At 40.3% G+C, this 22,176-nt stretch overlaps 2 protein-coding genes across 6 annotated transcripts; both read right to left on the bottom strand.

Annotated features, from left to right (window-relative positions):
- Positions 1 to 4,482: 4,482 nt before the first annotated feature.
- On the bottom strand, positions 4,483 to 12,779 carry LOC103718760. Of its 5 annotated transcripts, none has more exons than XM_008807710.3 (6): positions 11,917 to 12,779; positions 11,395 to 11,471; positions 11,178 to 11,246; positions 10,722 to 11,001; positions 8,470 to 8,649; positions 4,483 to 5,366 (listed from the first exon to the last, which is right to left on the bottom strand). In XM_008807710.3, the coding sequence occupies exons 2-6, from the start codon at positions 11,403 to 11,405 to the stop codon at positions 4,779 to 4,781; spliced, it is 1,128 nt and encodes a 375-aa protein (XP_008805932.2). In that variant the 5' UTR covers positions 11,406 to 11,471; positions 11,917 to 12,779; the 3' UTR covers positions 4,483 to 4,778. The 5 variants fall into 5 exon arrangements, with proteins under 5 accessions (XP_008805932.2, XP_008805933.2, XP_026664949.2 ...); XM_008807711.3 differs by having other exon boundaries at positions 4,483 to 5,360; XM_026809148.2 differs by having other exon boundaries at positions 10,722 to 10,995.
- A 266-nt stretch (positions 12,780 to 13,045) lies between these two features.
- LOC103718761 (syntaxin-22-like) lies at positions 13,046 to 22,089 on the bottom strand. Its single transcript, XM_039123893.1, has 7 exons — positions 21,323 to 22,089; positions 16,772 to 16,865; positions 14,680 to 14,819; positions 14,322 to 14,396; positions 13,683 to 13,840; positions 13,505 to 13,605; positions 13,046 to 13,424 (listed from the first exon to the last, which is right to left on the bottom strand). The coding sequence occupies exons 1-7, from the start codon at positions 21,508 to 21,510 to the stop codon at positions 13,359 to 13,361; spliced, it is 822 nt and encodes a 273-aa protein (XP_038979821.1). The 5' UTR covers positions 21,511 to 22,089; the 3' UTR covers positions 13,046 to 13,358.
- Positions 22,090 to 22,176: the final 87 nt, after the last annotated feature.

Raw genomic sequence — 22,176 nt, 5'->3', positions numbered from 1 at the left:
CGCAAAGCATTCATAGGGATGTGGTGAGCCTTTTTGACCCAAGGTTGGCAAGCAATATATATATATATATATATATATATATAAAGGATCGTGTGCAATGCTTTTTCTTTTTTAATTGGAAGAAGGCCCGAGACAATAGACCACACAATGCATGAGACACCTCCCCCAATGCTGCTAGAACCATCTCCAGTCGTGAATGTGGGATTTGAACCCAGATTTTTAGTACAGCTGCTGCAAAGGGACTTTTCTAAAAGCTAAGACGGCATCTTCCTGAGATCAATTGATCAAACTCATTGGTGCTAGTAATCAGAAGGCTACCGTGCATGACAGGGTATTTTGTTATGGTGTGTGTCAAATTAAAAAGGCCATATGATGGATAAACATTGCATCTAGGCATCGATTGCATGAGGATAATATATTGTATCCTCTGTTGCTGAATCGATGGGCATCGTGTATCTTTTGTATCTTTTCCCTTTAAAATTGCTTCCTCATATGCTGATAAAGTTCTAATGTTATGACTTGTTGCAATCACTTTATTGCGGTTTGCAAAGAAGGCATGGTGGATGTCATTTTCTTCTCTTTTCTTTTTTTAATCCTTTGTTTGGAGAAAAATGAGAAGCAAACCCGAACCAAACTTCATTAAGCACTAAAGAAGGGACCTTTCCAAGCTTGTTTTGTTAGGCCCAGAGAGTGGGTCCAAGAAAGACTACCAGAGCCTCAGCACAAGCTGGTAACTCCCTGGCTTTTGAATTTGCTGCATAATGAATTCCCCACATAATGAATTTGCTGCCCTCCTCGTCCCCCTTGTAAATCCTCATTCTCTAAACCCTTTTCTGATCACTCTTGTTGAGTGCTCTATTTTTTTTTTTTTTTTTTTTTTTGCTAATGAAAAGGGGTAGGGGGGAGGAAGGGACAAGCCCACCCCCGCGTAGCAGCCCCACTGGGCTTCCGCCCCGCCAGGAGAATGTTCGATGCGGGCAGAAATGGCCGTGTGTTGGGCACCCCGACCGGTTTTACTCATACCCTCCCCACCCATAGGCCCGGCTCAGTTACTCCTCTGAGCTCTGGCTCGAGTCCCACGTGTGAGGACGTCACACCCGGCACCACCCCGGCTACTAGCGGTTCAAGAGCGGTCCTACACCACAAGTCCAAGCAGTGGCCAAAGTAGTGAGCTCTGGTCCACAATTTAATCGTCGCCGCAGCGATTCGAACTTGGGACCTTGTGGTTAGAATTGCTGCCGAGTACCACTAGGCTACCACCTTGGTGGCGAGTGCTCTATTTTAAATGACAGAAAGAGCGAAATTGCAGACAAGTCTCAAAACTGATAGGAAATCTCATCTATTAGGTCTTGTGTTTTCTTGTGCCCTCCAATGCCATGCTTGGAGAAGAGCGAGAGGGCGGAGATTTACGTCTCACAGGCTATGCTCGACGCCAAAAAAGTAGACATGGACAGCTGTTGACAGTTCGATATAAAAAGGGCCTGGTCCTTGAGAGCCATTCGAGTCAAATGGAATCTCGTTCCATTCATTCCAGTCCAAACAAGAAAGGAGGTTGTTTCCTTCCAGAGATGCCCAGGACAATTCTCTCTTTTAACAGGAAAGGAGCTTGTCAAGTTGTTAGAGTTCTAGCTAGCTGTGTAAAGTTCTTTTCTTATTACGATCCCAGCAGACATCTCAAAGCCATGCACATGAGTTGCTCTGGCCTCCATTGTTGGCAGCTCGGTGGAAGTCCATTATGGGATGACAGCTATGATCCTACGGACCTGGGTCCCATGCATAAATTAAGTTTCGTAAGTTGACCATGTCGTCCATCAGGAAGGGAAGACGTCGATGATGGCTGGAGCGTGGAAAGGTCCCGGGAATGTCCGGAAGCCTCCTTTTTCCATGCAAGGGGTAGCTAGGCTTCCAAAGAATATATCGAATGGAACAATGGCAAAACTTCCAATAGGAAGGATGCTCTCAGTTATTTAGTCATGAACAAGACTCTAGAGTCTAGACCCATAGCATCCAGAGGAGCATTTACAGCATTGGATTGGAGCTAAGGGGTGGAAGGGTCAGGAGAAATTATTTGCAGCTGCATGCAGTCTTTCTCCTTTATTGCCAAATTCATACTGCACTCAATTGTGATCCATGCATCGTCTTTCAATTGCACCTGACCTGCCATCTCTGAAGAGCATGGCGGGGCACGTCCGGCAAATTTGCATTGAAGTGGGTTCATGCATGTCTTGATGCCACTTAGAGCATGAGGGTGTGTCCAAGGAAGCTAGCTAGGGGGAATAAGACTGCTCGCACTGATGAAATCATATGCATGCTCCTGCACCTGCACACCCTAGCTAGCTTCAGACTTTTCTTCAATTAGAGAATCATGCTGCAAAAGATTGCACCGCTGAAGTGGTATATATGGATGACCTATATGTGCTCATCCTCACGAAATACCTTGAAACTAGATGATCGATGGGACCATATTAAAGGATTCTTTTGAATTGCTGATTGATGCAATGAGGCATTGATTCTTCTGGAGCGATGCACATTGCAACTGGGACGCCCAGTTTTATTATTTATAATAACTCTTATTTGTTGTCCTTCTGGTCTATTAGCTAGGACAGTACTGCATCTTTTTTTTGGATGTTCAGGAGCATTAGGTGCATCACTGGGATTGGGACGGATGAATATGGAGGAAAGAGAGGAAGAAGAAATTATCATTAGGCCAAGGCCCACCCTCTTTAAGTCTAGTTTATCTACCTACTATTTTGCACACTTGGTTTGCTGAGGGGAAAAAAAAGGACATTTCACATGAACCTGTACCCGGCCGACACTTCCTTTTACCCAATGAGCCAGATTTAACCCAGATTTAATCCAGTTTCCGTTTGCTGCAACCGGATGAAGCTTGAGGCGAAGAAGGCTCGATCACTTGGCTCTAATGCTAGTGGATACGAGGAGCAATGCGCATCTGTTATTTTATGGCAGAATGGCTCCCTTGCAAGCAAGCCTCCCATTATTTCAGAGGAGTCAAGAGTAAGATGAGCATGTCTTCATATACCCCATCAATTAATGTATTTGTGGCGATATTTAAGATGAGTGACATGTTTCTGACAATATCAAATCAATCTAATTGAAGAGCAGATCTATGCCAGGCTAAAGGTTTCCTCTTCGCCCAGGTTTTTACCTCTGAGAAAAGACGGGTCTCTTTAACAGATGAAAGGGCCTTGTCCCTTCGTGGGGTCATGGCTCGTGGACGGCCGGGGGATGGAGGAGCAGTTGCTCCTTGCTTTCTCACGCGGATTCTAGCGTTACGGGGGCCTCTCTAAACAACACGTCATGTAGTTATAGCCATGGTACATTAATACCCAATCCAGATCGCATACCGATACGCGATACCGACACTCGGTATACTAGTATGGCATCAGTACGATATCTGGTACCGAGATAGCAAATTTTGGATGTAACATGATACGAAATTTGATTTAGGCTATTTCAAAGATCTGAGAAACTTATGTTTTCATACATACGAACGACCAACAGGTTACCTCGCTAGCTAGTTTCATACCTTCCCCAACCAAGATCCAAGTTTTTTCTTTTTACTGGAGAGAAGAAGTATCCTTAAAATTTTGATCGAAGTAATATAATTACTTGAATATTTGACATTTCGCTGAGGCTATGAACTCTTTTTAATAAACAGCTTTATCTTGACATTGAAATAGCTGGTGTGGTTTTGAGGCCCGAGAGCAGGTGCATGAGCAAATTGAAGTACGGATAAAAGCTGAAACAGCTTACCCATATCGCATGCATGCGTGTTACTTGTGAAATTTCCAACCTACCTTATTTGCGGTCGCATCATCATAACTTGACTCACTAATGGTTGGTGGAACCCTTAAAGAGGGACACTAAGGACATGCACGTGTGGGGCATCAAGATTCACGCAGACATGTGCTGCAAGGGATGAGGTCAATTCCATCTAAACTGCAGGCTCATGCATTGCCGTGTGCATAACAGCCCCATCAAATGAGCAGAATTATGCTGCCATAAAGTTTGTTTTAAGGCGACTCGACCATCAAGCAGCCAGCAATGAGATCTTTAGGAGTATATTTGCCTTCGTCGCAAACATGCAGAATTATACCCTAACAATACTAGTCATTATTTGGCAAAACTGCCTTGCCACCAAATACAACGGGAGCAAAGAAGATACAGAGGACTCTGAATTCAATCTTCGTCTTCTCTTGGCATGCAGAAGCTATATATATATAGAGAGAGAGAACTTGCAACCCTAATTTAAATCTTTTGCATCTTAGGTGCTCGACCTGATCGGCTTATTCTTTTTCCCATCTTACATAAACCTTTAGTAATGCCCCTTTTAACTTATCCCTTTCCCCCACTTCTCTCCACGACTCGTATTTGTCAAGACCCTTCTGTCCCCTCTCAAGGTAAACCTCATTCCCCTCCCCTACGCTTGCTCTTTACCTGCCAAGATGCAACTCCGCAGGGTAATAAAAATCATCCTTTATGCAAGCTTTGGCCATCCATTTTTCACAATGAAATGTGTGGCAAAAAGCGAGAAAAGATTGCAAACAATACAGCTAGTCAGAAGCTACACGAACGGCCAGAAAGCCCCAGCCAAACCTCGGACATCCGTAAGGAATTCCAAAACAGGTATTCCAAAATCTGTAAGCTAAAACTTGTAAAAAGATAAACTTGCTAATTTACAGCTCAAAATCTGGAAGGAATTCCAAAACAGGTCTCCTGCCCCACGGCTGCAATTAAGCCATCAGCTCACCATCAGGCTAGGTGGAGTAGCCAAGCCAGCAGACCACCTGTTCTGCAAAGTTGACGGCCTGGGGTGCGAGCATTCGAGCAACCCTGGGCAAAGTTGGGTAGGTGAGAGCACCAAGTATGAACCAGTTTAAGCTCAGCAAAGCAACAGCATCAGAAGCTGGCTTGTTCTTTATAGTGGAGAAGAACTGGACCACGCTGTTCAGGGACATCCCTACCACTGTAAACAGTGCTGCTACCAGGGGCAGGCATGGGTCTTCGGCTTCCCAGATGATCATGCCCACCAGAAGCGATAGCATGGCGCCGAACAGACTCCGGTGAAGTGCCACGACCCTTTGTCTCTCCAGCGACTCATCCATCGTTATCATGTCGCTCGAAACAAGTTGGTGAGTGCCACGAGTAATCTTGCCTTTGTCACCGGCGCACCGCGAGTCCCCATGCAGCCGAGGATTCATCCCGCTCTCGCCGCAGCTGGGACTCCTCCATGAGGGAATACCATGGTGAGTGCCAAGGGGCATGTCATCGTGACTTTTGCGACTGCATAAGGCCTTCCCCTGAGATTCCTTCAGGCGCATATTCTCTTCTTTAAGATCCTGCAGCTGTCAAAATGTAGGGAGTTAGTGAAGTATGACCGGTGGTGGGTGATCCGTTAGGAAACCTTGGGACTGCCGCATGACACTTTACTAATCCTTCCCTAACAGTTTGCATGGCGAGGTATCAGTATATTCAATCCCTAAGAGCTAAGGTGGAAATCCCATGGTATTTGGGATTTCACCATCTTCCTGAATTCCTCTAACGCAACTATACTATATATGCCTGTTCGAACTCCATATAAGAAAACCAAGGCCAACATCAGGGAAGAAAATTGTTTGAAACAACAACTTTTATTTATCCATTTTTCCCTCTGTTTTTTTTCCTAACGTTTTTTTTTTGCTGCTGCTGCTGCTGGTCTTTTCAACCCTCTTTTATGGCTAAGATCTTGTTCAAAAAGTTATGATTGCACCTTTGCTAAACATCTATTCTAGTGTGAAAATAAGAACTTTGGGAAGGGTAATATTCCAAAAAAGGATTCATCTTTTTCCTCTTCCCCAAAATGTACCATCAACCTCCCTCCATCTAAATTTCTTGTCCAAATCCCATCATCTACCACTTCCACTTCCATTTCTCCAACTCCCAATTTCTTGTAGTCCCCAGACTTGGAAACCTGCAGCACTCCAAAAGCTAAGACAGCTGATTTTCAGCATATGATTGGTCACCACATGCCATCAAACCTTACTCAGCATGTCATAAGTCATCTTTTTTTCTTTTTTTGGTACACAATAAGTCATCTTTGAATTGAAAATCCATCCCTACTTGTCATAAGTCATATGGTTTCTTTTTTTTCTCTTTTTTTCCTAAATGTTTTTCCTGGTCCAACTTTTCTCAGTAAACTTCACTTTTCCACTGGCATATCTTTGGCCAACTTAGTACGCGGTCAAAACAAATAGTTTCCAAGAGTTAGATGGCAGACTCATATATCCACAGTTGCACAGAGTGGTTCTTTTCTCTTCCTCCCTCCCTCAATTTTTCTATCAATTTTGCCCTTCTAAATGAGATTACTTTTCCTACCAGCTTGTCCTTCAAATGAGTTACTTCGCAGTCAAAATCACGGTGTCACAAACCACTGGAACAGAGTGGTGCAACTGATATTGCACCATTCGGATGCGAAACCAGCACCAATACAGGTTGGGATGCCGAAATCAGTTGTTCTGGTATGTGCCGTCTGTACCTATCCATGTGAACCGGTGGTACCATACTGACAGGTCATGGTTTTCAATTTTTTTGAAGTTTTCAGTTTATCGATACCAAGGGCTGCCCCCTTCTTTCATGAATTAGACATTGACATGCTTCGCCATGATGGATCATGTTGCTTGACTCTCAAAGTGAGATTGAGCTTTTTTAGTGTCATTTGTTCCATCCTATGTGAATGGAGAATCATCATAGCTCAACCTTCTTTCGACATTTTAGGTTCAAGGCATCATGCCAGTACCGTACCATTCCGATGAAAGAACAGAATAGGTATTTGGCACCGGTATTTAAAACCTTGGTCAAAATAAAGTTTTTTCACATGAAAGAGGTCACCCTCTATAAGAGGAGTTAGGTACTTTGGCCCAAACCTGATTCCGTCTTGCACAACTGGTTTCTACATGCAAAATTCTTTGCTTTTTCATGTCATACTTGATGGCTTTTTTTTCCATGTTTTTGTTGCCTATCAACCTCACCTCATTCACTTCCTCTAGCCTCTCTTCTTCCTCTTCTGCTTACATAGTTCTTTAAAGTCTAAAATCTAAATTGTATTATCCGATGTTCAAGAGATGTAACTTTGTCTAATAGTTTTCTATTCATACATTGGTCACATATTTTTGAAATAGGTGAGCATGGTAATGTAAAATGTGACTAATGTTGTTTGTTGATTAAGGGATGTTATTCACTATCTACTCTGTTAGAATTTTATTTCTCACAGCAGACTTTCCATATGAGTTCAAGATATGCTGTGGCATTTTGATACTATAGGTTTTTTCATCAAAAGAAATCTAACAGTTGCAAAAGGTGACAAGCATATTGACATAAAGCTAACAGCTAGTTACATCTCTAAAACGGCAAACAAGACAAGTATATTCAATAAAGCCACATGTCAAACGAGGCAGTCAAAGAGGAAGAAAACAGCAGGAGAAGAAGAGGAAACTAAACATGAAAAGAACAGCAAGTCAGGGTTTATAGGCTACAGCAAGAACATATAAGTAGGAAACATGGAATAAAAACACATTAGATACCATAAAAAAAAAAGAAAAATTGTGCATGTGGAGTAGGCTGTGCTAGACATGAGCCAACTTGAGTAAAGTTATCAGACTTGCATGAAGGGCACTCTCTCACACATGAAAAACTTTCTTCAGATGACATAGTAACTCATACAAATGATGAGCCAGTAGCAAAAGTAAATCTTATCTGGAACAGTGAAGTTGATGAAAAAAATAAAGTAGGAAAAAAACCTACAAAATCATAGAATAGGTTGTTCAATACATTTAAGCTGATCTGAACCAAAATCCTTCACTTTTTTTAGTGAAGCACGCTCTCCCTTACATGTAAAAAAATTATCTCTTGACTGGGAAGTAACTTACCCAAAGAATAAACAGGACATGCGCGCATGCACAATAGAGAGAGAGAATCTCTCATCTGAAAGTATAAAAAAGAAAATTTGATAAAAAAACAAAGAAGAATCTTATCAACATCCTGTCAATTAGGCCATGCAATATTTGTAAGCAGACCTGAATATTAGAATACCTGACTTTTCAGGGGAGGGATACTGTCTCATGAGGAAAACTTCATTTTTGGATGCATATCATTGAGTGATTCAAGATAAATGAGAAGCAAAACTAACAAAAGAAAAAAAAAAAAAAATTGCGCTCTCAGTACACTAAACTGGCATGGTTAAAAATTTAAGTAATGACAGAAATTAAACATATTGATTTTGAAATGGCCCGTCCATGCTCAAATTCAAGCAAAGAAAGCCAAAATCGAAATCTTGTTTCCACAATGTGACAGATTATTTACTTTAGTTTCTTCACTATGAAAAACTCAAGAATTAAATGACTAACTGATTTTCCTTTCATATAGAGTTTGCATCATACTGTAACTGGGGATTTGAAAAGGACTGAATCTCACCTCATTCTCTAGTAGATCAATTCTAGCAAGAGCCTTTTCATTCTCTTCTTCGATCTCCTGAAGCATTGTCCCTATGACCCTTCGGTCTTTGACAGCCATTTGCAGTCGTTCTTCAAGTTCCTTGTTTTCCCAGATAAAGCTCTCCAACTGAATTTGCATCTCACTAAGGAGCCTCTCTAGCTGTACATGATCAACATTTAATCCTCATCCGCAAGTTAAAAGGGGAAAAAATCTATTTTGAGAAATGTCGTGATTTTTTTCTAAATAATATCAAAATGAACAAGCAGATAAGTTGATCCGAATTTTTATGGCAATATATGCTGACAGAGTAAATAAACTAGTTCATGAATCTAGTAACCACCCAGTATCCTAGCCATTCCTATTGCACTGAACGATATTTTATTTCCCGACTTCATGGATGATCTGTCCGCCTTATCAAAAAAAAAAAATCTAGTAACCACAAATAAATCATTAAAAAAGAAAATTGACAGTTACAAATGATGATAGAAAAGACTTCTAATACAGTATAAATAACAAGCAGATAAAAAGCAAAGAGATATACTGTAGCAGCAAGTACCATGATCTGGCAAAACATAATTGTTTAATGGTGTAGATCAGATAATGAACAAAAAAAAAGGTGGGGGGGGGGGGGGGGGGGGGTGTTGGGAACCTGCAAGTTGCTTCATTCCCTAGATTGAAACTAGAACCAGAAAACTTTTAAAATCATATTAATAAAATCCATTTTTTTTAAAGCAGGCATCATAGATTGACTACTCAAAGACATTTCTTTGTTGAGAGCGCTCAGTTATATTTGTTTAATCTACAGTATTCTACCTGTAGTGCTGAACCAACTTCCAGATCACCCGCTTCCTCATTGCCTGCTTACAGCAAACTCAGTTTGATTGCTAGTTCTACAAAGTTTCTGTGAAACCTGAATCTTAAAAAGCATAGATTTCAGAGTGGTTAAATAGAAACTTATTTCTGGCTTTGCTGATTAGTAGCACATAAATTTGACAGAACCAATTTATTTTTCCTCTAGATTTTGGTTTGATCAAATGGTTTTTGCAATTGTTTTCTGGATGAAATCACCAAGGTGAACCTTACCTCTACTGGATCTAAAAAAATCCAAACCATGTGGTCAATTTTTATTAAACATGCTCAGAATTTTTTGTGTGTCCCATTTTTCATGGAAAAACTTTTATTGGTGAAGTGGTATAAGGTGACTGGTTTATAGCATGGAATACCATTACAATAACATGATTTCTATCAGTATAGATATAAGGCGCTGTAGGTTGCTGGAATATATGTCAGGGAAAAAGGCAGTTGAATGATTTTTTTAAGATTGACCAAACAATACATAATGATCATTTCAGAGGCTATTACGACTTACTCCTTCCTCTACATAAAATTATTTGACCAATCCATCACACTCAAACCAGGCTTTGCAGCAACTAACGCAATTCATTTGGCCATCACTACTAACTCTGCTTATACGAAAGATTAGGCTCCTCATTGACTCAAAGTTGTAAATAGTCGAAGACAATAGATATATTTCTAATGGAATATAGGCAACATCCCATATTTCATTACCAATTTAGTGATGAATGTACTCATGAAATAGTCACCACTTAACCCAATTCATTTCGCCATCACTACTAATTCTGGTCCACAACAAGACCTACCTGAAACTAGTGCAAATGTAAGGCACCCTGACCCTCCTCGTGTTTAAGAAACAAACGTGATGTAGTTAATAAATTTTTAATTGTTGGTTATTAATATGTGCTGTTAATGATGATGTATAGATATTTCCTATAACTAATCTTGCACTGGATGAGTTGTTAATAATGCCTAAAAGTTACTATGCTTGTTGTTTGCTTGCACCCCAGATTTAGGACACAACAAATTAAGTGACTTCATGTATACATACTTTTTATGGTTTATGTTTGGACTCTATCTGACTTGACTCAGCCTGAGAAACCTCATGGGTTCATAAAACACATCATGCCGAAACCTAGTCAAACCCATCCTACTTGCAGCCCTTCTTAAAAACATTACAGCAGTAGAAGATGAAGCAGCACTACTGTCAACCACTTCATCAGGGTCAACTGTCAAACCAATAACACATGGAAGATACTGGAATATCAGGACACCAACTACCAACTCATCAACTAGCACATTCATAACTCCTCGAGAAAAATGAGCTATAGTAGTTCCAAGAATAAAATTAGAAAATGCGCCAAACAAAGACTGACCTTCCTCTCCCTTTCTAGAGCCGTCAATATCCGGACGGGAAGGGTCAAGAAAGCAGCCGAGCAAACCATGATCTGCCAGCACGAATTAGCATGGAAGTTGACGATCAAATTCACCAGCCGCCACCATGCAAGGGCAACAAAACAGACGCTCCTTGCACAAAGCAGTAAGACAACTTGGATCAATGAGAGAGGCTTCGTCACAAAAAATATCATGTTCGTGATTAGATCAAGACATGTTCCAGTCAGGTCCAGCATGCATGTTCCTCTCCAGTCCCTGGAGCTGCAACCAAGATGCACAGGAAACCAGTTGGAAGTCAGATATGCAATTAAAGTTGTAGAAATTAAGGTGCAGTCCAATTTGCACTTGTTCTGCATGGTCCATCTGCAGCCGCAGGCCCGCAGTTGCAGGAGCTGCAGCTTTTTGTTCAGATGCCTATGGCAGAGGAGGCAGCATACCTTGCAACTAAGTTGATAAGGCTACCAAGACCAACTACTGGCCATGTAAAAGTCCAGAGAAGCAATGGCCTACAATATTGCAGGACAATGCACTATTACTTTATATAATCGCATGATAAGAGCACCAAAAAAGGCTGCAAATGCCCGAACAAAACCAGACTTCCAGACAGCCCCAGAAGACAGATTGTTGATAAGAGTCGGCTCAAAAGTTACTCACCCATCGACCATGAAGCGTAGACTGCCATCGTCGATGTTTAGATATCCTCTCGTCAGTCACATGGATGTAGTCCACAGCTGTCAGGTAGCACAGACATGCCAATGAGAAAATAGAACATATATATAACAGGCCGAAAAATAAGTATTACACCAGACTCATTCGTAAATCCCTTCGCCCTAACAGGAGATGGTATACAAATTAACGGCGGCTGCTCTATTTATCAAACAGGGAATAGGATTGCTGGTCGCAAAGGACGTGACGAGCTTCCAACAAGATCGAGCAGCCACCAGGGGGAGGAGAGATGCGGAAGCTCTTCCTTTCTGAGCTCCAAGGGGGGACTCTATTCCTCGATGCCACAGCGACGAAATAAAAAATAGTAAGCCTAGCTAACAAATTCCACTAACCCAGACACCGGAACGGAAGGGAAGAAAAAAAAAATTAAAAGTAAGATCAACAAGAACATGTAAATTTATAATGAAAGAGAGGAATGGGGGCAGAAGGGGAAGCAAGCGAGAAGAAGACCTGAGGATGAGAAAATGGAGCCGGTGAGGAAAGTCCATCGATGACCTGCTCCTTTCTGCGTATAGCTATCGGTGGGCACGGGGAGGGGGAGAGAGAGAGAGAGAGGACACGTTGCGGAACGGAGAGAGAGCCATGCGGACACGTGCGCAACGAGGGATGCCGAGAGCCGAGAAGTGGCCGGCCTCCTCTTAAGAGCGACGAGTCCCCGACTCCCTTCGGCGTGGAGATCTTGTCCTCATCTCATCTTCCAACGGGAAGCACCCATCTCAGCCGTCCGTCTACCCACCAGTCTGATGAATGAGGACCGGGCGCATCACCCGAGAGTTTCCGTTATCGCCGCCATCTCGTTAGGAACGGATTCTCGAGCTCAGCACATGCTTTTCCACCCTGCTATCTGATTGTTCTCTCCGAGTACTTAAGAAGATCAACCTCTGCGATCCAAACACTTCACGGGTGACCTCATGGAACGCCCGTTATCACGGAGATCCGAAGAGACTTCTCATCCATACTCCAATTACCTCGGCAGAGAAGAAAAGACGGTCCAAGTGAAACCGCTTGTGGGGTCGGCTACGCCCCAAACCAGCATGACTCCTTCATAAGGTCTGTTTCAAGTATTGTAGGTGTTTTGTGTTTTTTGTTTCTCCACTCAGCATGAAGATTGAAGTCGAGCAAACCTTCCGGCATTCCATGCTTTTATCTTCACTCTTCTATGGAAGCAATAAATCTCTTCTGCCAGGAGTTCTAATGACTTTACAAACAGAATTTTAAAAACGCGAGTTTCATCATCTGCTTCGAAAACACAAGCTGAAAACCAAAACAATACCAAACGGGCCATAGATGATTGTTATTGTTCAACTTGCCCTCTACTACAACAAACAGAAATGATCAAGTAACAAGAAAATTTCACCGAAAGATATTTAGACAGCTGAGATATAACCTGCTGATTGGTTTGAGGGATGACCCACCGATTTAGCCCGGCATAATGTCAGTAAATAGGATAATTTCTAAGCACAACATTGACGAATGGGGGGTTACGCTTGGTGTAGGAAGTCTAGCTAACAAGTAATACGATGGATGCTTCATGAAGAGTGCCGGACTTGGAAATTCCTTTCAGTTAAAAAGAGAGACATAATCAAAGAATACCAATTTTATTGATACATATCAATCATTAAAGTCAGCTGTTAGTTCCTTGCCCAGACACGTCCAGGCCTCCACACTTCGGACTCGCAAAATGATATGAAAGGAACCGCAAGACAAACCAACTGAAACAATTTTACATCACCAAAAATCACTGCATTATATATATACTATTTAACATCAACGAGATGTCCGCATATTATCACCCCCAGTAGGCCAAGACTACCAAACCACCTGAGAGTATACACAATCTCTCAGAATTTCTGTTGGAACCGTTGATCAGATGCGACTACCCCTTCCAATGATTATGCTGCAAGGACTATGATCACAATGAGTAGCACAACCCCAAATATCACCAAAAGCAAGCATGTCTGCACAAATCAACAGCACCTGGTCAAGAAAAGGGTCGAAATTATATCAAAATGAGATATATTCGATGGATTAAACATACCAGAGATGAATTGGACTTTTGTGTTTTGGATGCTTTCCCAAGTTGAGTCTTTGCCTGTGCAGTTGCTGCTAGGGAGTTCTCAACATTGGAGTCGATATCATCTGCAGCAGGTGATAGAGCAACATTAGTCGACTGAATGTAAGTTACTTCAAATGGCAGTGCTAGGATGTAAACTTACCGATCATAGCTCCTTGGTCATGAACCAACACAGCAAGGTCTTTGAAAATTTCATTCACCTCGCCGATCTGCTGCTGAATCTCCTGCATGCCTTGCTCTCTCTCCTCAATGATGGCTTCATTAAAGACAATTTCATTGTCCAGTAGCAATACCTCTTGTCTACAACGCCACAAAATTAAAATTAAAACACAAACTACCAACATCAGCTGAGAATTGTCAGAGACGCATGTCAGGGAAGAAGCCAATGGGGGATAATTTCTATCCAAGAATAGATGGCAGCAATCTCAAAACTATCAAGCGAACGATAATCAAAAATTCACAAAAGGGAAAGTTGAGCTCGTAAACATTGATGATGTCAAGAAAAAGAGCGACAATACAGAATTTTGCACTCAGGCAGCTGGATTCCACAAAATGATGGGAAAATGTCATATCAAGGTCAACTAGATGAATCTATAAAACAATGCAAGAAATTCAAAAGTCGCATGTGCAAGAGATCGGTGCCAAATAATATCTGGCACAGCATCTAGAAGTGTTTAAATATCAGTACTACAGTCTTTTGTGCCAAGCATGGCAATTTCACAAACGGACTCAACTATATAATCATTATGCATCAAAGGATTAAAATACAAAGACCTCTCACCTTCTAGATTCCACAAGCAGAGCACGCTGTTCAGATGTTTTATCAGCACTAACATCTATCTCTCTAGCAGTATAGCTGCACAAAAATAACCAGGCTACAGCAATCAGATGATCAGCAGGGCACAAAGATCACAATGTATCATGTATTGATACTATAATATGCAGAAATTCAGCATTGAAAATACACCAATTACTATGAAAACTACTATTTACCAGTGAAAATTCATGACAATACATCAAATTTATGTTAAATAGCTTCGCACAACCAAAAAAAAAAAAAAAAGACACACACACATGACTGACAATCATTATTCACGACTTCTTGAGACCTAATAAGAGCTGAGTGAGTAAATCAGTACCTCGAAGAAAGAACTGCTTGAGGAACAAAAGGGGCATAAGCAGTTTCCCTCTCAGCTGCAAGCCTTTGAGCTTTCTGAAACTCTTTCAGAACTGCTTGGAAATCTTTTGCAAGCTTTGCATCGGCTATCTTTTTGCTTGCCTGCATTTAGAAATTCATGTCTATGAATCACGGAATTAAGGGGGAAAATCAGCATGATGTGTAGACCAATAGTCTTAGAGGCCTTATTAGAATGAAGCATATATACAATATGTCACCTCTATATAGCTGGAAGTCTCAAAATAGCTGCCACCATGCCATAGTAATTTAAACACTATGCACCAGAAACAACAATCATGACCACTACATCATTTGACAAGGACAAGTTCATGAATTACCAATCAAGAGCACAGCCATGATATAGCTCTCAAAAAGGTTTAACAACCCAAGAGATCAATTACAGCAATTAAATACTAAGGCTGTCTTTGGTTCATGGATAAACCCCAAAAGTAATTGCAATCATGACCAACTACATTATTTGACAAGCACAAGCTTATGAATTACCAATAAAAAGTACAACTATGGTATACCTCTCAAATAGTTTGAACAACTCAAGAGATCAATTCCAGCAATTAATTACTAAGGCTGTCTCTGGCTCATGGATAAACCCCAAAAGTCAAATACCAAAATCACATTTCGTTTAACCAAAGTAAGCTCATTTTGGTCAGCGATAAATCTATTCAGCTGGATGGGTGAGGGGTCGAACAACTTTACTCAACTCTCGAGAGTTTTCATTCTTACCAAATTGCCAAAAATTTAGTATTTATTTATTAATTTCAAGTTATCCAACCAAACAACACTTGCAGCTATTCTTCAGTCTCCAACCAAACCAAATTACAAACTTATTCATGTGAAAACAGAATAAAGTCAAATGCAGAAGAATACGGAGAAATAAAACGGCTTAAGATTTTCCTTATTCGTGAACCAAACACAGCCTGAACAACTTGAGAGGCTATATTTCTGAAGGATATGTCATAATTCCCCAAGTACATAAATACTGAATAAGATGAGACCAGGGCCTTGCTCAAGAATCAGGTGGGACACAAAGTACTTGTTCAAGGAAAAAAGGTATGATAATTATATCATATTGTTTATTGAGGTGTAAAGATTATACCATAGGTTGGAAATACAAATGGAAGAGTAAAGATTATATATTTTTTGTTGTTTATCATATCGTTTATTCCTTCAGAATGTCCTATTGTACCTCTACTTTTCTCCTCTTTTGCCGCATCACTATTAAAAAGAACTACTATTGTTGTAAAGATTGTTCTTCGTAAAAGATTGAATATCATGAGCCACAAGTCACACTACGTATGCATGGTCATGTTCATGACACAAGTTCAACGGTTTCCTCTGATTGATACGATAAGTGAGCAACCTTATTTCCAACCCATTTATTAACATCTTTTACTCTTATTTAAAAAAGAATCACTTTGATGGTGATTCCTTATTCCTCAATGACAATAAGATAATCTTAAAAGACTTCACAAGACACTAACAAAGAACTATCTACATACATATGAAGCAGAATAATTAGCAAACCCAGATCACTGAGAATTTTACAATTACACATTCATTTTGTTGCTTAAAACTAAATACTATTCTCATTTTTTTTTTTGAATGTAGTTTCATACTTCAGTGAACTCTTCAAGATTCATTTTCCTTGATCTGATTTAAAGATTCAGAGAAGTGGTACATAAATCAGGAAGATAAAGATGTATCACAATTTTAGGCCAACCAAGACAGTATAAGAGTACAAAAGTTGGTGCATTTCGAGTTTGTCTAAAATCCAATGCCCATCAAAACTACAGCACAACCAGTTGAGTCGAGACTTAGGCGTGACCCACTTAAACATAGCTCCACCACAAAACATGAAAACCAGAGTCAGGTTAAAGCCAAATTCCTCATCCAGAGCCTATTAATTGAGGTAGAATGTTCAAGATACAATCATCCAAAGCCAAGGAGCATCGAAACAGCTAAAACATTGAAATTTACATCCCAAAATCAGATGAATGAGTCAAACAATTTAATGAAAACTTGTTATAAACACTCACGCTAACTTCAGTGCGATGATCTGTCTCGCTAGCTTGTTTAAGTTTTGCTGATGTGTCCTTCACAAGTTGTCCAATATGTAACCTTGTCTTGTGCCTGCCAGCAAATAAATTAATCAAAATAGGTTCATCAAGAATATGACTTTTAAAACATCTAGATCAAAACAAAAGGAGGTGTTACAAAGGCAGCAAATATGTAAGGAAAATAAAGCATGAAGTCCCGAAAAAAGGTGTTGTCAAAACATCTAAGATACTCCTTACAATACATGTTACAGTAAAATGAAGCCAGAACAAAGGTGAAGCATAAACACATGTGAAATTGTATCACCTGAAAGGAGTTTGATGAAAATAGAAGATAACGAAAAAAACCAGATACCAAACAGGTAGCATCGAAGAACTATAATATGAATATCATAATACCCATTACCAGTTCAAGAAAAAAAAAGACTAGGTCTCCTGTGCTCACTCCCCAAAAATTGTTCTCATAATTTTCATATAAAAGCTGGTGAATAAACCAGAATGCAACTACTTCACATCGTTGTGGAACATTAGCAATGATGGAAACAAATAGCAGCAGATTGTGTGAATAGAAATCGATGTAAAAGTTTAGCATATAAGGATTACATACTCTATAAATTTGATCTTTAAAAAGAATGTGTGAGGTTATGCAGAATCAATATTCCTTAATATCATATCTAACGCTGAAATTGGAGAAATATTGAGGTCTACACAAAATCTGCACGTATTTGTCTTTCCATAGTTTCTGCAAAAGGGTGATTGGCGATGGAGGTTGAGAAATAACTAGATAAAAATGAACATCAAGTGAAACTGGTGAGTGGTAGGGGTTTCAAGAAAATGAAATGCCTTAAAATTGTCTCTTCACAACTCTCCTCAAAAGTCTAATTGCAGACAAAACCATGACTCAAAGCGTTAAGCCACCTCCTATGTTACAAGGACTCAGGTTAGTGTGTCAGGGGCAGGTGTGTGTCTAAATGTTAGATCATTTTACTACAGAAGAATTTCTTCTTATAAAGCTGTGTCCAAGTGTCATACCAATATCCATGTTTAAGTGTTGGGTGTGGTACATTAGGCTAAATCAAAGGGTCCAGGTAACATAGGCCATCTCTAGATATACTTTTCTTGAAGGAAATTTTGAAAAAAAAAATCATTAAAACCATAAAGGTACATAAACAGGTCCAAAGAGCCAAACAGAAAAGACGGGGGAAGCAAAGGCAATTAGACAAAAGATTAGACAATAAGTTCCCTTAAAGGGTCACAGTCTCAAGAGTGAAGCAGCCAGCCTGCCAAGCAGTACAATGGTACATGCTCCCTCTCATGATTCTACATAATCTATCAAGATCAAAGGCAATTAGACAAAAGATCCAGTAACTCACATTTCCCAATGTTTCTTCAATATAACACCTGAGAAAGTATACAGGTTAACTTCAGAATTCTTGCAAAATGCTGGACACTTGCCTCAAATGCTAGGCTTCAAAATCCCCAAGAAACAGATAGAAATACTCGACAACTCTGAACAACTCCAGAACTCCAAATAGTCCATTTGGAATGAAAAAACAGCCAATAATGACCCTGTATGCTCTTAAAAAGAATAAGAGCAAAACTAAAATAGACTTTAGATTGCACTATATGTCAATTTTATTTCTCTTATTAAATTATTGCTTTTAACCCAATTAAAATTTTAGAAATCGATGCACAATAGATGACCATTCAAACATTCAACAAACAAGCCTGACGGACTGAATCAAGTCAGGACCAAAGCTAAGTTACAGGCAAAACAGCAAAACTATATTTGTCGTTATATAGCCACAGAGTAGATGCAAGCAATCTGTTCACATGTTAAAGCTGAGAAGAGTTTCAAATGTTAGTTTTAACTATCAAGCAAAAACGTTATTTACCATGGCCCAGATATGAACCTGGGCCCTTATCCACTCATACCTGCACCAGGCTAAATATATTGTTTGGAATTATGACCACAACACCATTATATAATCATTATAATAGTACTGAAACACCTCCATTGCAACATGACTATATAACAGCTGTTATATCTGTCTCATGACTAGTTGTTATATCTTGAAAAATTATAATTAAGATGAAATTATAAATATTTTAATTAAACAGCCTGCACCTGGGCCCTTATCCAGTCAAACCTGCATCAGGTTAAATATATGGTTTGAATTATGACCATAACACAATTGTAGACTCATTGTAATGGTATCAAAACACCTCCACTGCAACATGAATATATATCATAGTTGTCATATATGTCTTATGACTAGCAGAGGTTGTTATATCTTGAAAAATAGAATTAATATTTAAAATAATTATAACATTTATTTTGATGATTCATGTTGTTTAACAATAGCCTTTGTAACACATTAATATTATAGGTCAAAGAAATGGAGTTTCTAATTATTTGAGTTCAGTAACAATATGATATCATCATATGAATCTATGAGGGTTTTATGTTACCAACCTAATGTTTGAGTTCGGTTAATAAAGAGAGCCTGGGCAAAAAAGATGAGAATCATGTAGATGAAAATTTTGAGTCGCTGGTAAAGTTATAAAAGATGATTTTAGAAATAAATTAGATCATCAAATTATGAGCACTTTATTATAGAATAAACCAATACAGCATTCGCATGTGTAATGAATCCAAAGAGGCTTCCTTAGGAGCACGCACAATTCATCATAGAATAAATCGAGATAGCATTCTCATGTGCCATGAGTCTAAAAGGGCTTCCTTAAGAGCGCGGATTTTGGTCAAATAGTGCCCTCAAATAACATAGAGATTTTGCAAACAGATTTGAATAGCTACAGAAGGCATATCATATTAGGAACGAATGAAATGATAAATAAGGATTCATAGATTCAACATTAATAATTAATATGTGAGATAAGCTTGTTTTTAATAGTTATTTTATTGCTTATTCAAATATAATTTTGTAGTATAAATATCTACAAACACCGTGTAATGCTTTCTTCTCATGAAGTTTACCACATGGTCTGGAAAGGCAAGCATCCCATAACACTGCATCACATTCATTTTTCCTTAAAATTACAATACCTGTTACAAAGAGAACAATAATAAAATATAGAATATTAATTAAGACCTGACCAAATGAGTGGTTGCTGGCTGGAAGTTTTTTTTTATTCGACTGGTAGTGCCAGGTTATGTCGATCACTGATCTCTATGCATGGCCCTGGGGAGGACAATTTTGATTTGTTTGAACGCTCGTTTCGTCAGACTCCGAGTGTCGACGCATCGAATGCGGTCGTTCAAAAGCTCTGCAGCTGGTCCACAAGCAAGGGTTGTAGGTCCATTACCGTCCGGCTCCGGACCGAAAAGACCTAACGGAGTCATCCCAACTCTCGGATCGGAGATGCTAACGAGACGGGAATCGAAGTGGGGGACCTCTCTACCGCACCTGTCTCCCCAGACATAGACTACAGGGTAGTACTCTTGGAAAGATAGAAGATCACCGCGTGAACAACATCTAAAGTTACGAATGTCACTCCATATAGTTGGTAAGGCTCTTCTTCTGCAAGACTCCATAAAGATCTCCTCTGCAAAAGAGCGAGCCATCTTTCTCTATTCATTTCTCAAACATAGATGTTTGATACAGGTACTACAAACAATAGGCTTGCGGTTTTGAAAGGAATCTTTCCCGACAAGCAAGCCGAGTCACAATGCCTTTTAGAGTGAGCAACTGTGTAGAAAGGGGAAGGTGCAAATGATTCTGCATTGAGCCAAAATTAATAAGAAATGATGTGGATGGTGAAATCTTACAACAAGTAGAATATTAGATGTGCTCAGATGAAACATGTTAATTGAAATCCTTTCCTACTGTCAGAAGGACAATGATGTTAGATCAATTATACCTAATATAAGAAGAAAAAGAACCCATGGTCATGGATCCAACATAAGATTCAAGAATTAATGTGACTGATGCTTCTTGAGATTTTTAACTAGTGATGACACAAGAAGCATCTAATGTCCCATCGCTCACTAGGTCTTAGAGACAAACTTTCAATTTCATCAAACCAAGAATAGATGAATGACCGAGCCCATTACTGCAACCATTCCTTGAAATAGATGGAAAGACACCCCGCTAGAACTCTCATATAAGCAAGCAAGAAAAACAATAGTCTCGCACCAAGAAAATAAAGATATTATTAGAGCATAAACCCATGGCACAAATTAATCTACATTTTTTTCGCAAGAGAGAAAAAATAATCTACCTTTTAATAATGCAAGCTACATCCTTGGTGCAAACACATTGCAATCCATAATTTTCCTGATGAATATCCAAGAGTTTCTATCACAGAAGCAAAAGATCGCTAACATCGAGATCTTTTTAAAAAATAAAAACCAATACAGAGCTTCAGATACCAGAAAACTTGATTCAAGAAAGCAGACAATCGAATAAGCAACTATAGATAAGCAGGATTCGAACGCAAGCCATAGAAACAATAGAAAGAAAAGCGATCAGAAGCAAAAGGGATAATGGAGAAAGTGATGATGATCCTCACAGCTTCTCGCGGAGCTCCGGGGTGTCCTTGGGGGTCCCGAGGGTGTTCACAAGGCGCTGGAAGGTGGAGACGGCGGTGTTGATCTGGAAGACGCCGGCGGCCACGGCCTGCGTCGGGTCCTGCCTCCCGTTGACCAGATCCCTCCGCCCTGACAGCGGCCGCCCCGCTTCCAGATCCTCGAAGCTCATCCTCCAATCCTTCTCCGAAGGCGAAAGCGATCGACAGAAACCCTAACCCTAACCCCAACCCTATCCCTAGAAATCGTGGGAAGAAGACGAGAGGGAAATTTTATGGGGGCAATCGAATTCTGGGAGAATTTGAAACAAGATTTTTCCGCGTATTTCTTCGCTGGAAAGGACGACAACAAACAGGCGGAGCAAAAGGCAAGAAGCGAAGAGGAGGAGGTCACGCAGCGGGGAGGGGGGGAGGGAGGGAGAGAAAAGAAGAGGGAATCTTCTCAACGGGGTCCACCGATCCGACGGTCCGGGATGGTCCTATGGGACCCGGTAGCGGTCACGATCAGCTGTTGGGGCAAACAGAGAATAGCAAATCACAATATGACAAGTAATCCAATCCATTCGGTGTGTCCCGTGGGTCCGTACTGAACGGACGGTTGTCGTGGTTTACATGATTCGGACGATGGAGGACTCTCCTGCATGTATAAATTCTTACGCCGTCAACGACCGGAACTTCGCATGGAAGGCGGTGGCCGTGCCGGCTGCGGCGGTGTGCGTCGCTTTCTTCTTCTTTTTTTTTTCTGTTCTTTGAACTCTCGGCGGCACCGTGTCGAGGAGGGCACGTCCGATCAGCGACACCTGCGACGCCACGCGTCCAACCATAAGAAATTGCAACAA

Source organism: Phoenix dactylifera, chromosome 2 (genome assembly GCF_009389715.1).
Source record: "Phoenix dactylifera cultivar Barhee BC4 chromosome 2, palm_55x_up_171113_PBpolish2nd_filt_p, whole genome shotgun sequence".
NCBI lineage: Eukaryota > Viridiplantae > Streptophyta > Magnoliopsida > Arecales > Arecaceae > Phoenix > Phoenix dactylifera.
This window is presented reverse-complemented; position numbering and strand designations above follow the sequence as displayed.

Bases quoted from the DNA above. Each gene is read 5' to 3' on its own strand.
- LOC103718760 (XM_008807710.3), bottom strand. The intron at 11,002-11,177 runs GTATGCTGCCTC...TCTTGGTTGCAG, and splicing joins CTTATCAACTTAGTTGCAAG to CTCCAGGGACTGGAGAGGAA. The intron at 5,367-8,469 runs GTGAGATTCAGT...ACATTTTGACAG, and splicing joins TTGATCTACTAGAGAATGAG to CTGCAGGATCTTAAAGAAGA.
- LOC103718761 (XM_039123893.1), bottom strand. From the start codon at position 21,510: ATGAGCTTCGAGGATCTGGAAGCGGGGCGGCCGCTGTCAGGGCGGAGG. The intron at 16,866-21,322 runs GTGAGGATCATC...ATTTGCTGGCAG, and splicing joins CCGGAGCTCCGCGAGAAGCT to GCACAAGACAAGGTTACATA. The intron at 14,820-16,771 runs GTGAGTGTTTAT...TTCTAAATGCAG, and splicing joins ATCATCGCACTGAAGTTAGC to GCAAGCAAAAAGATAGCCGA.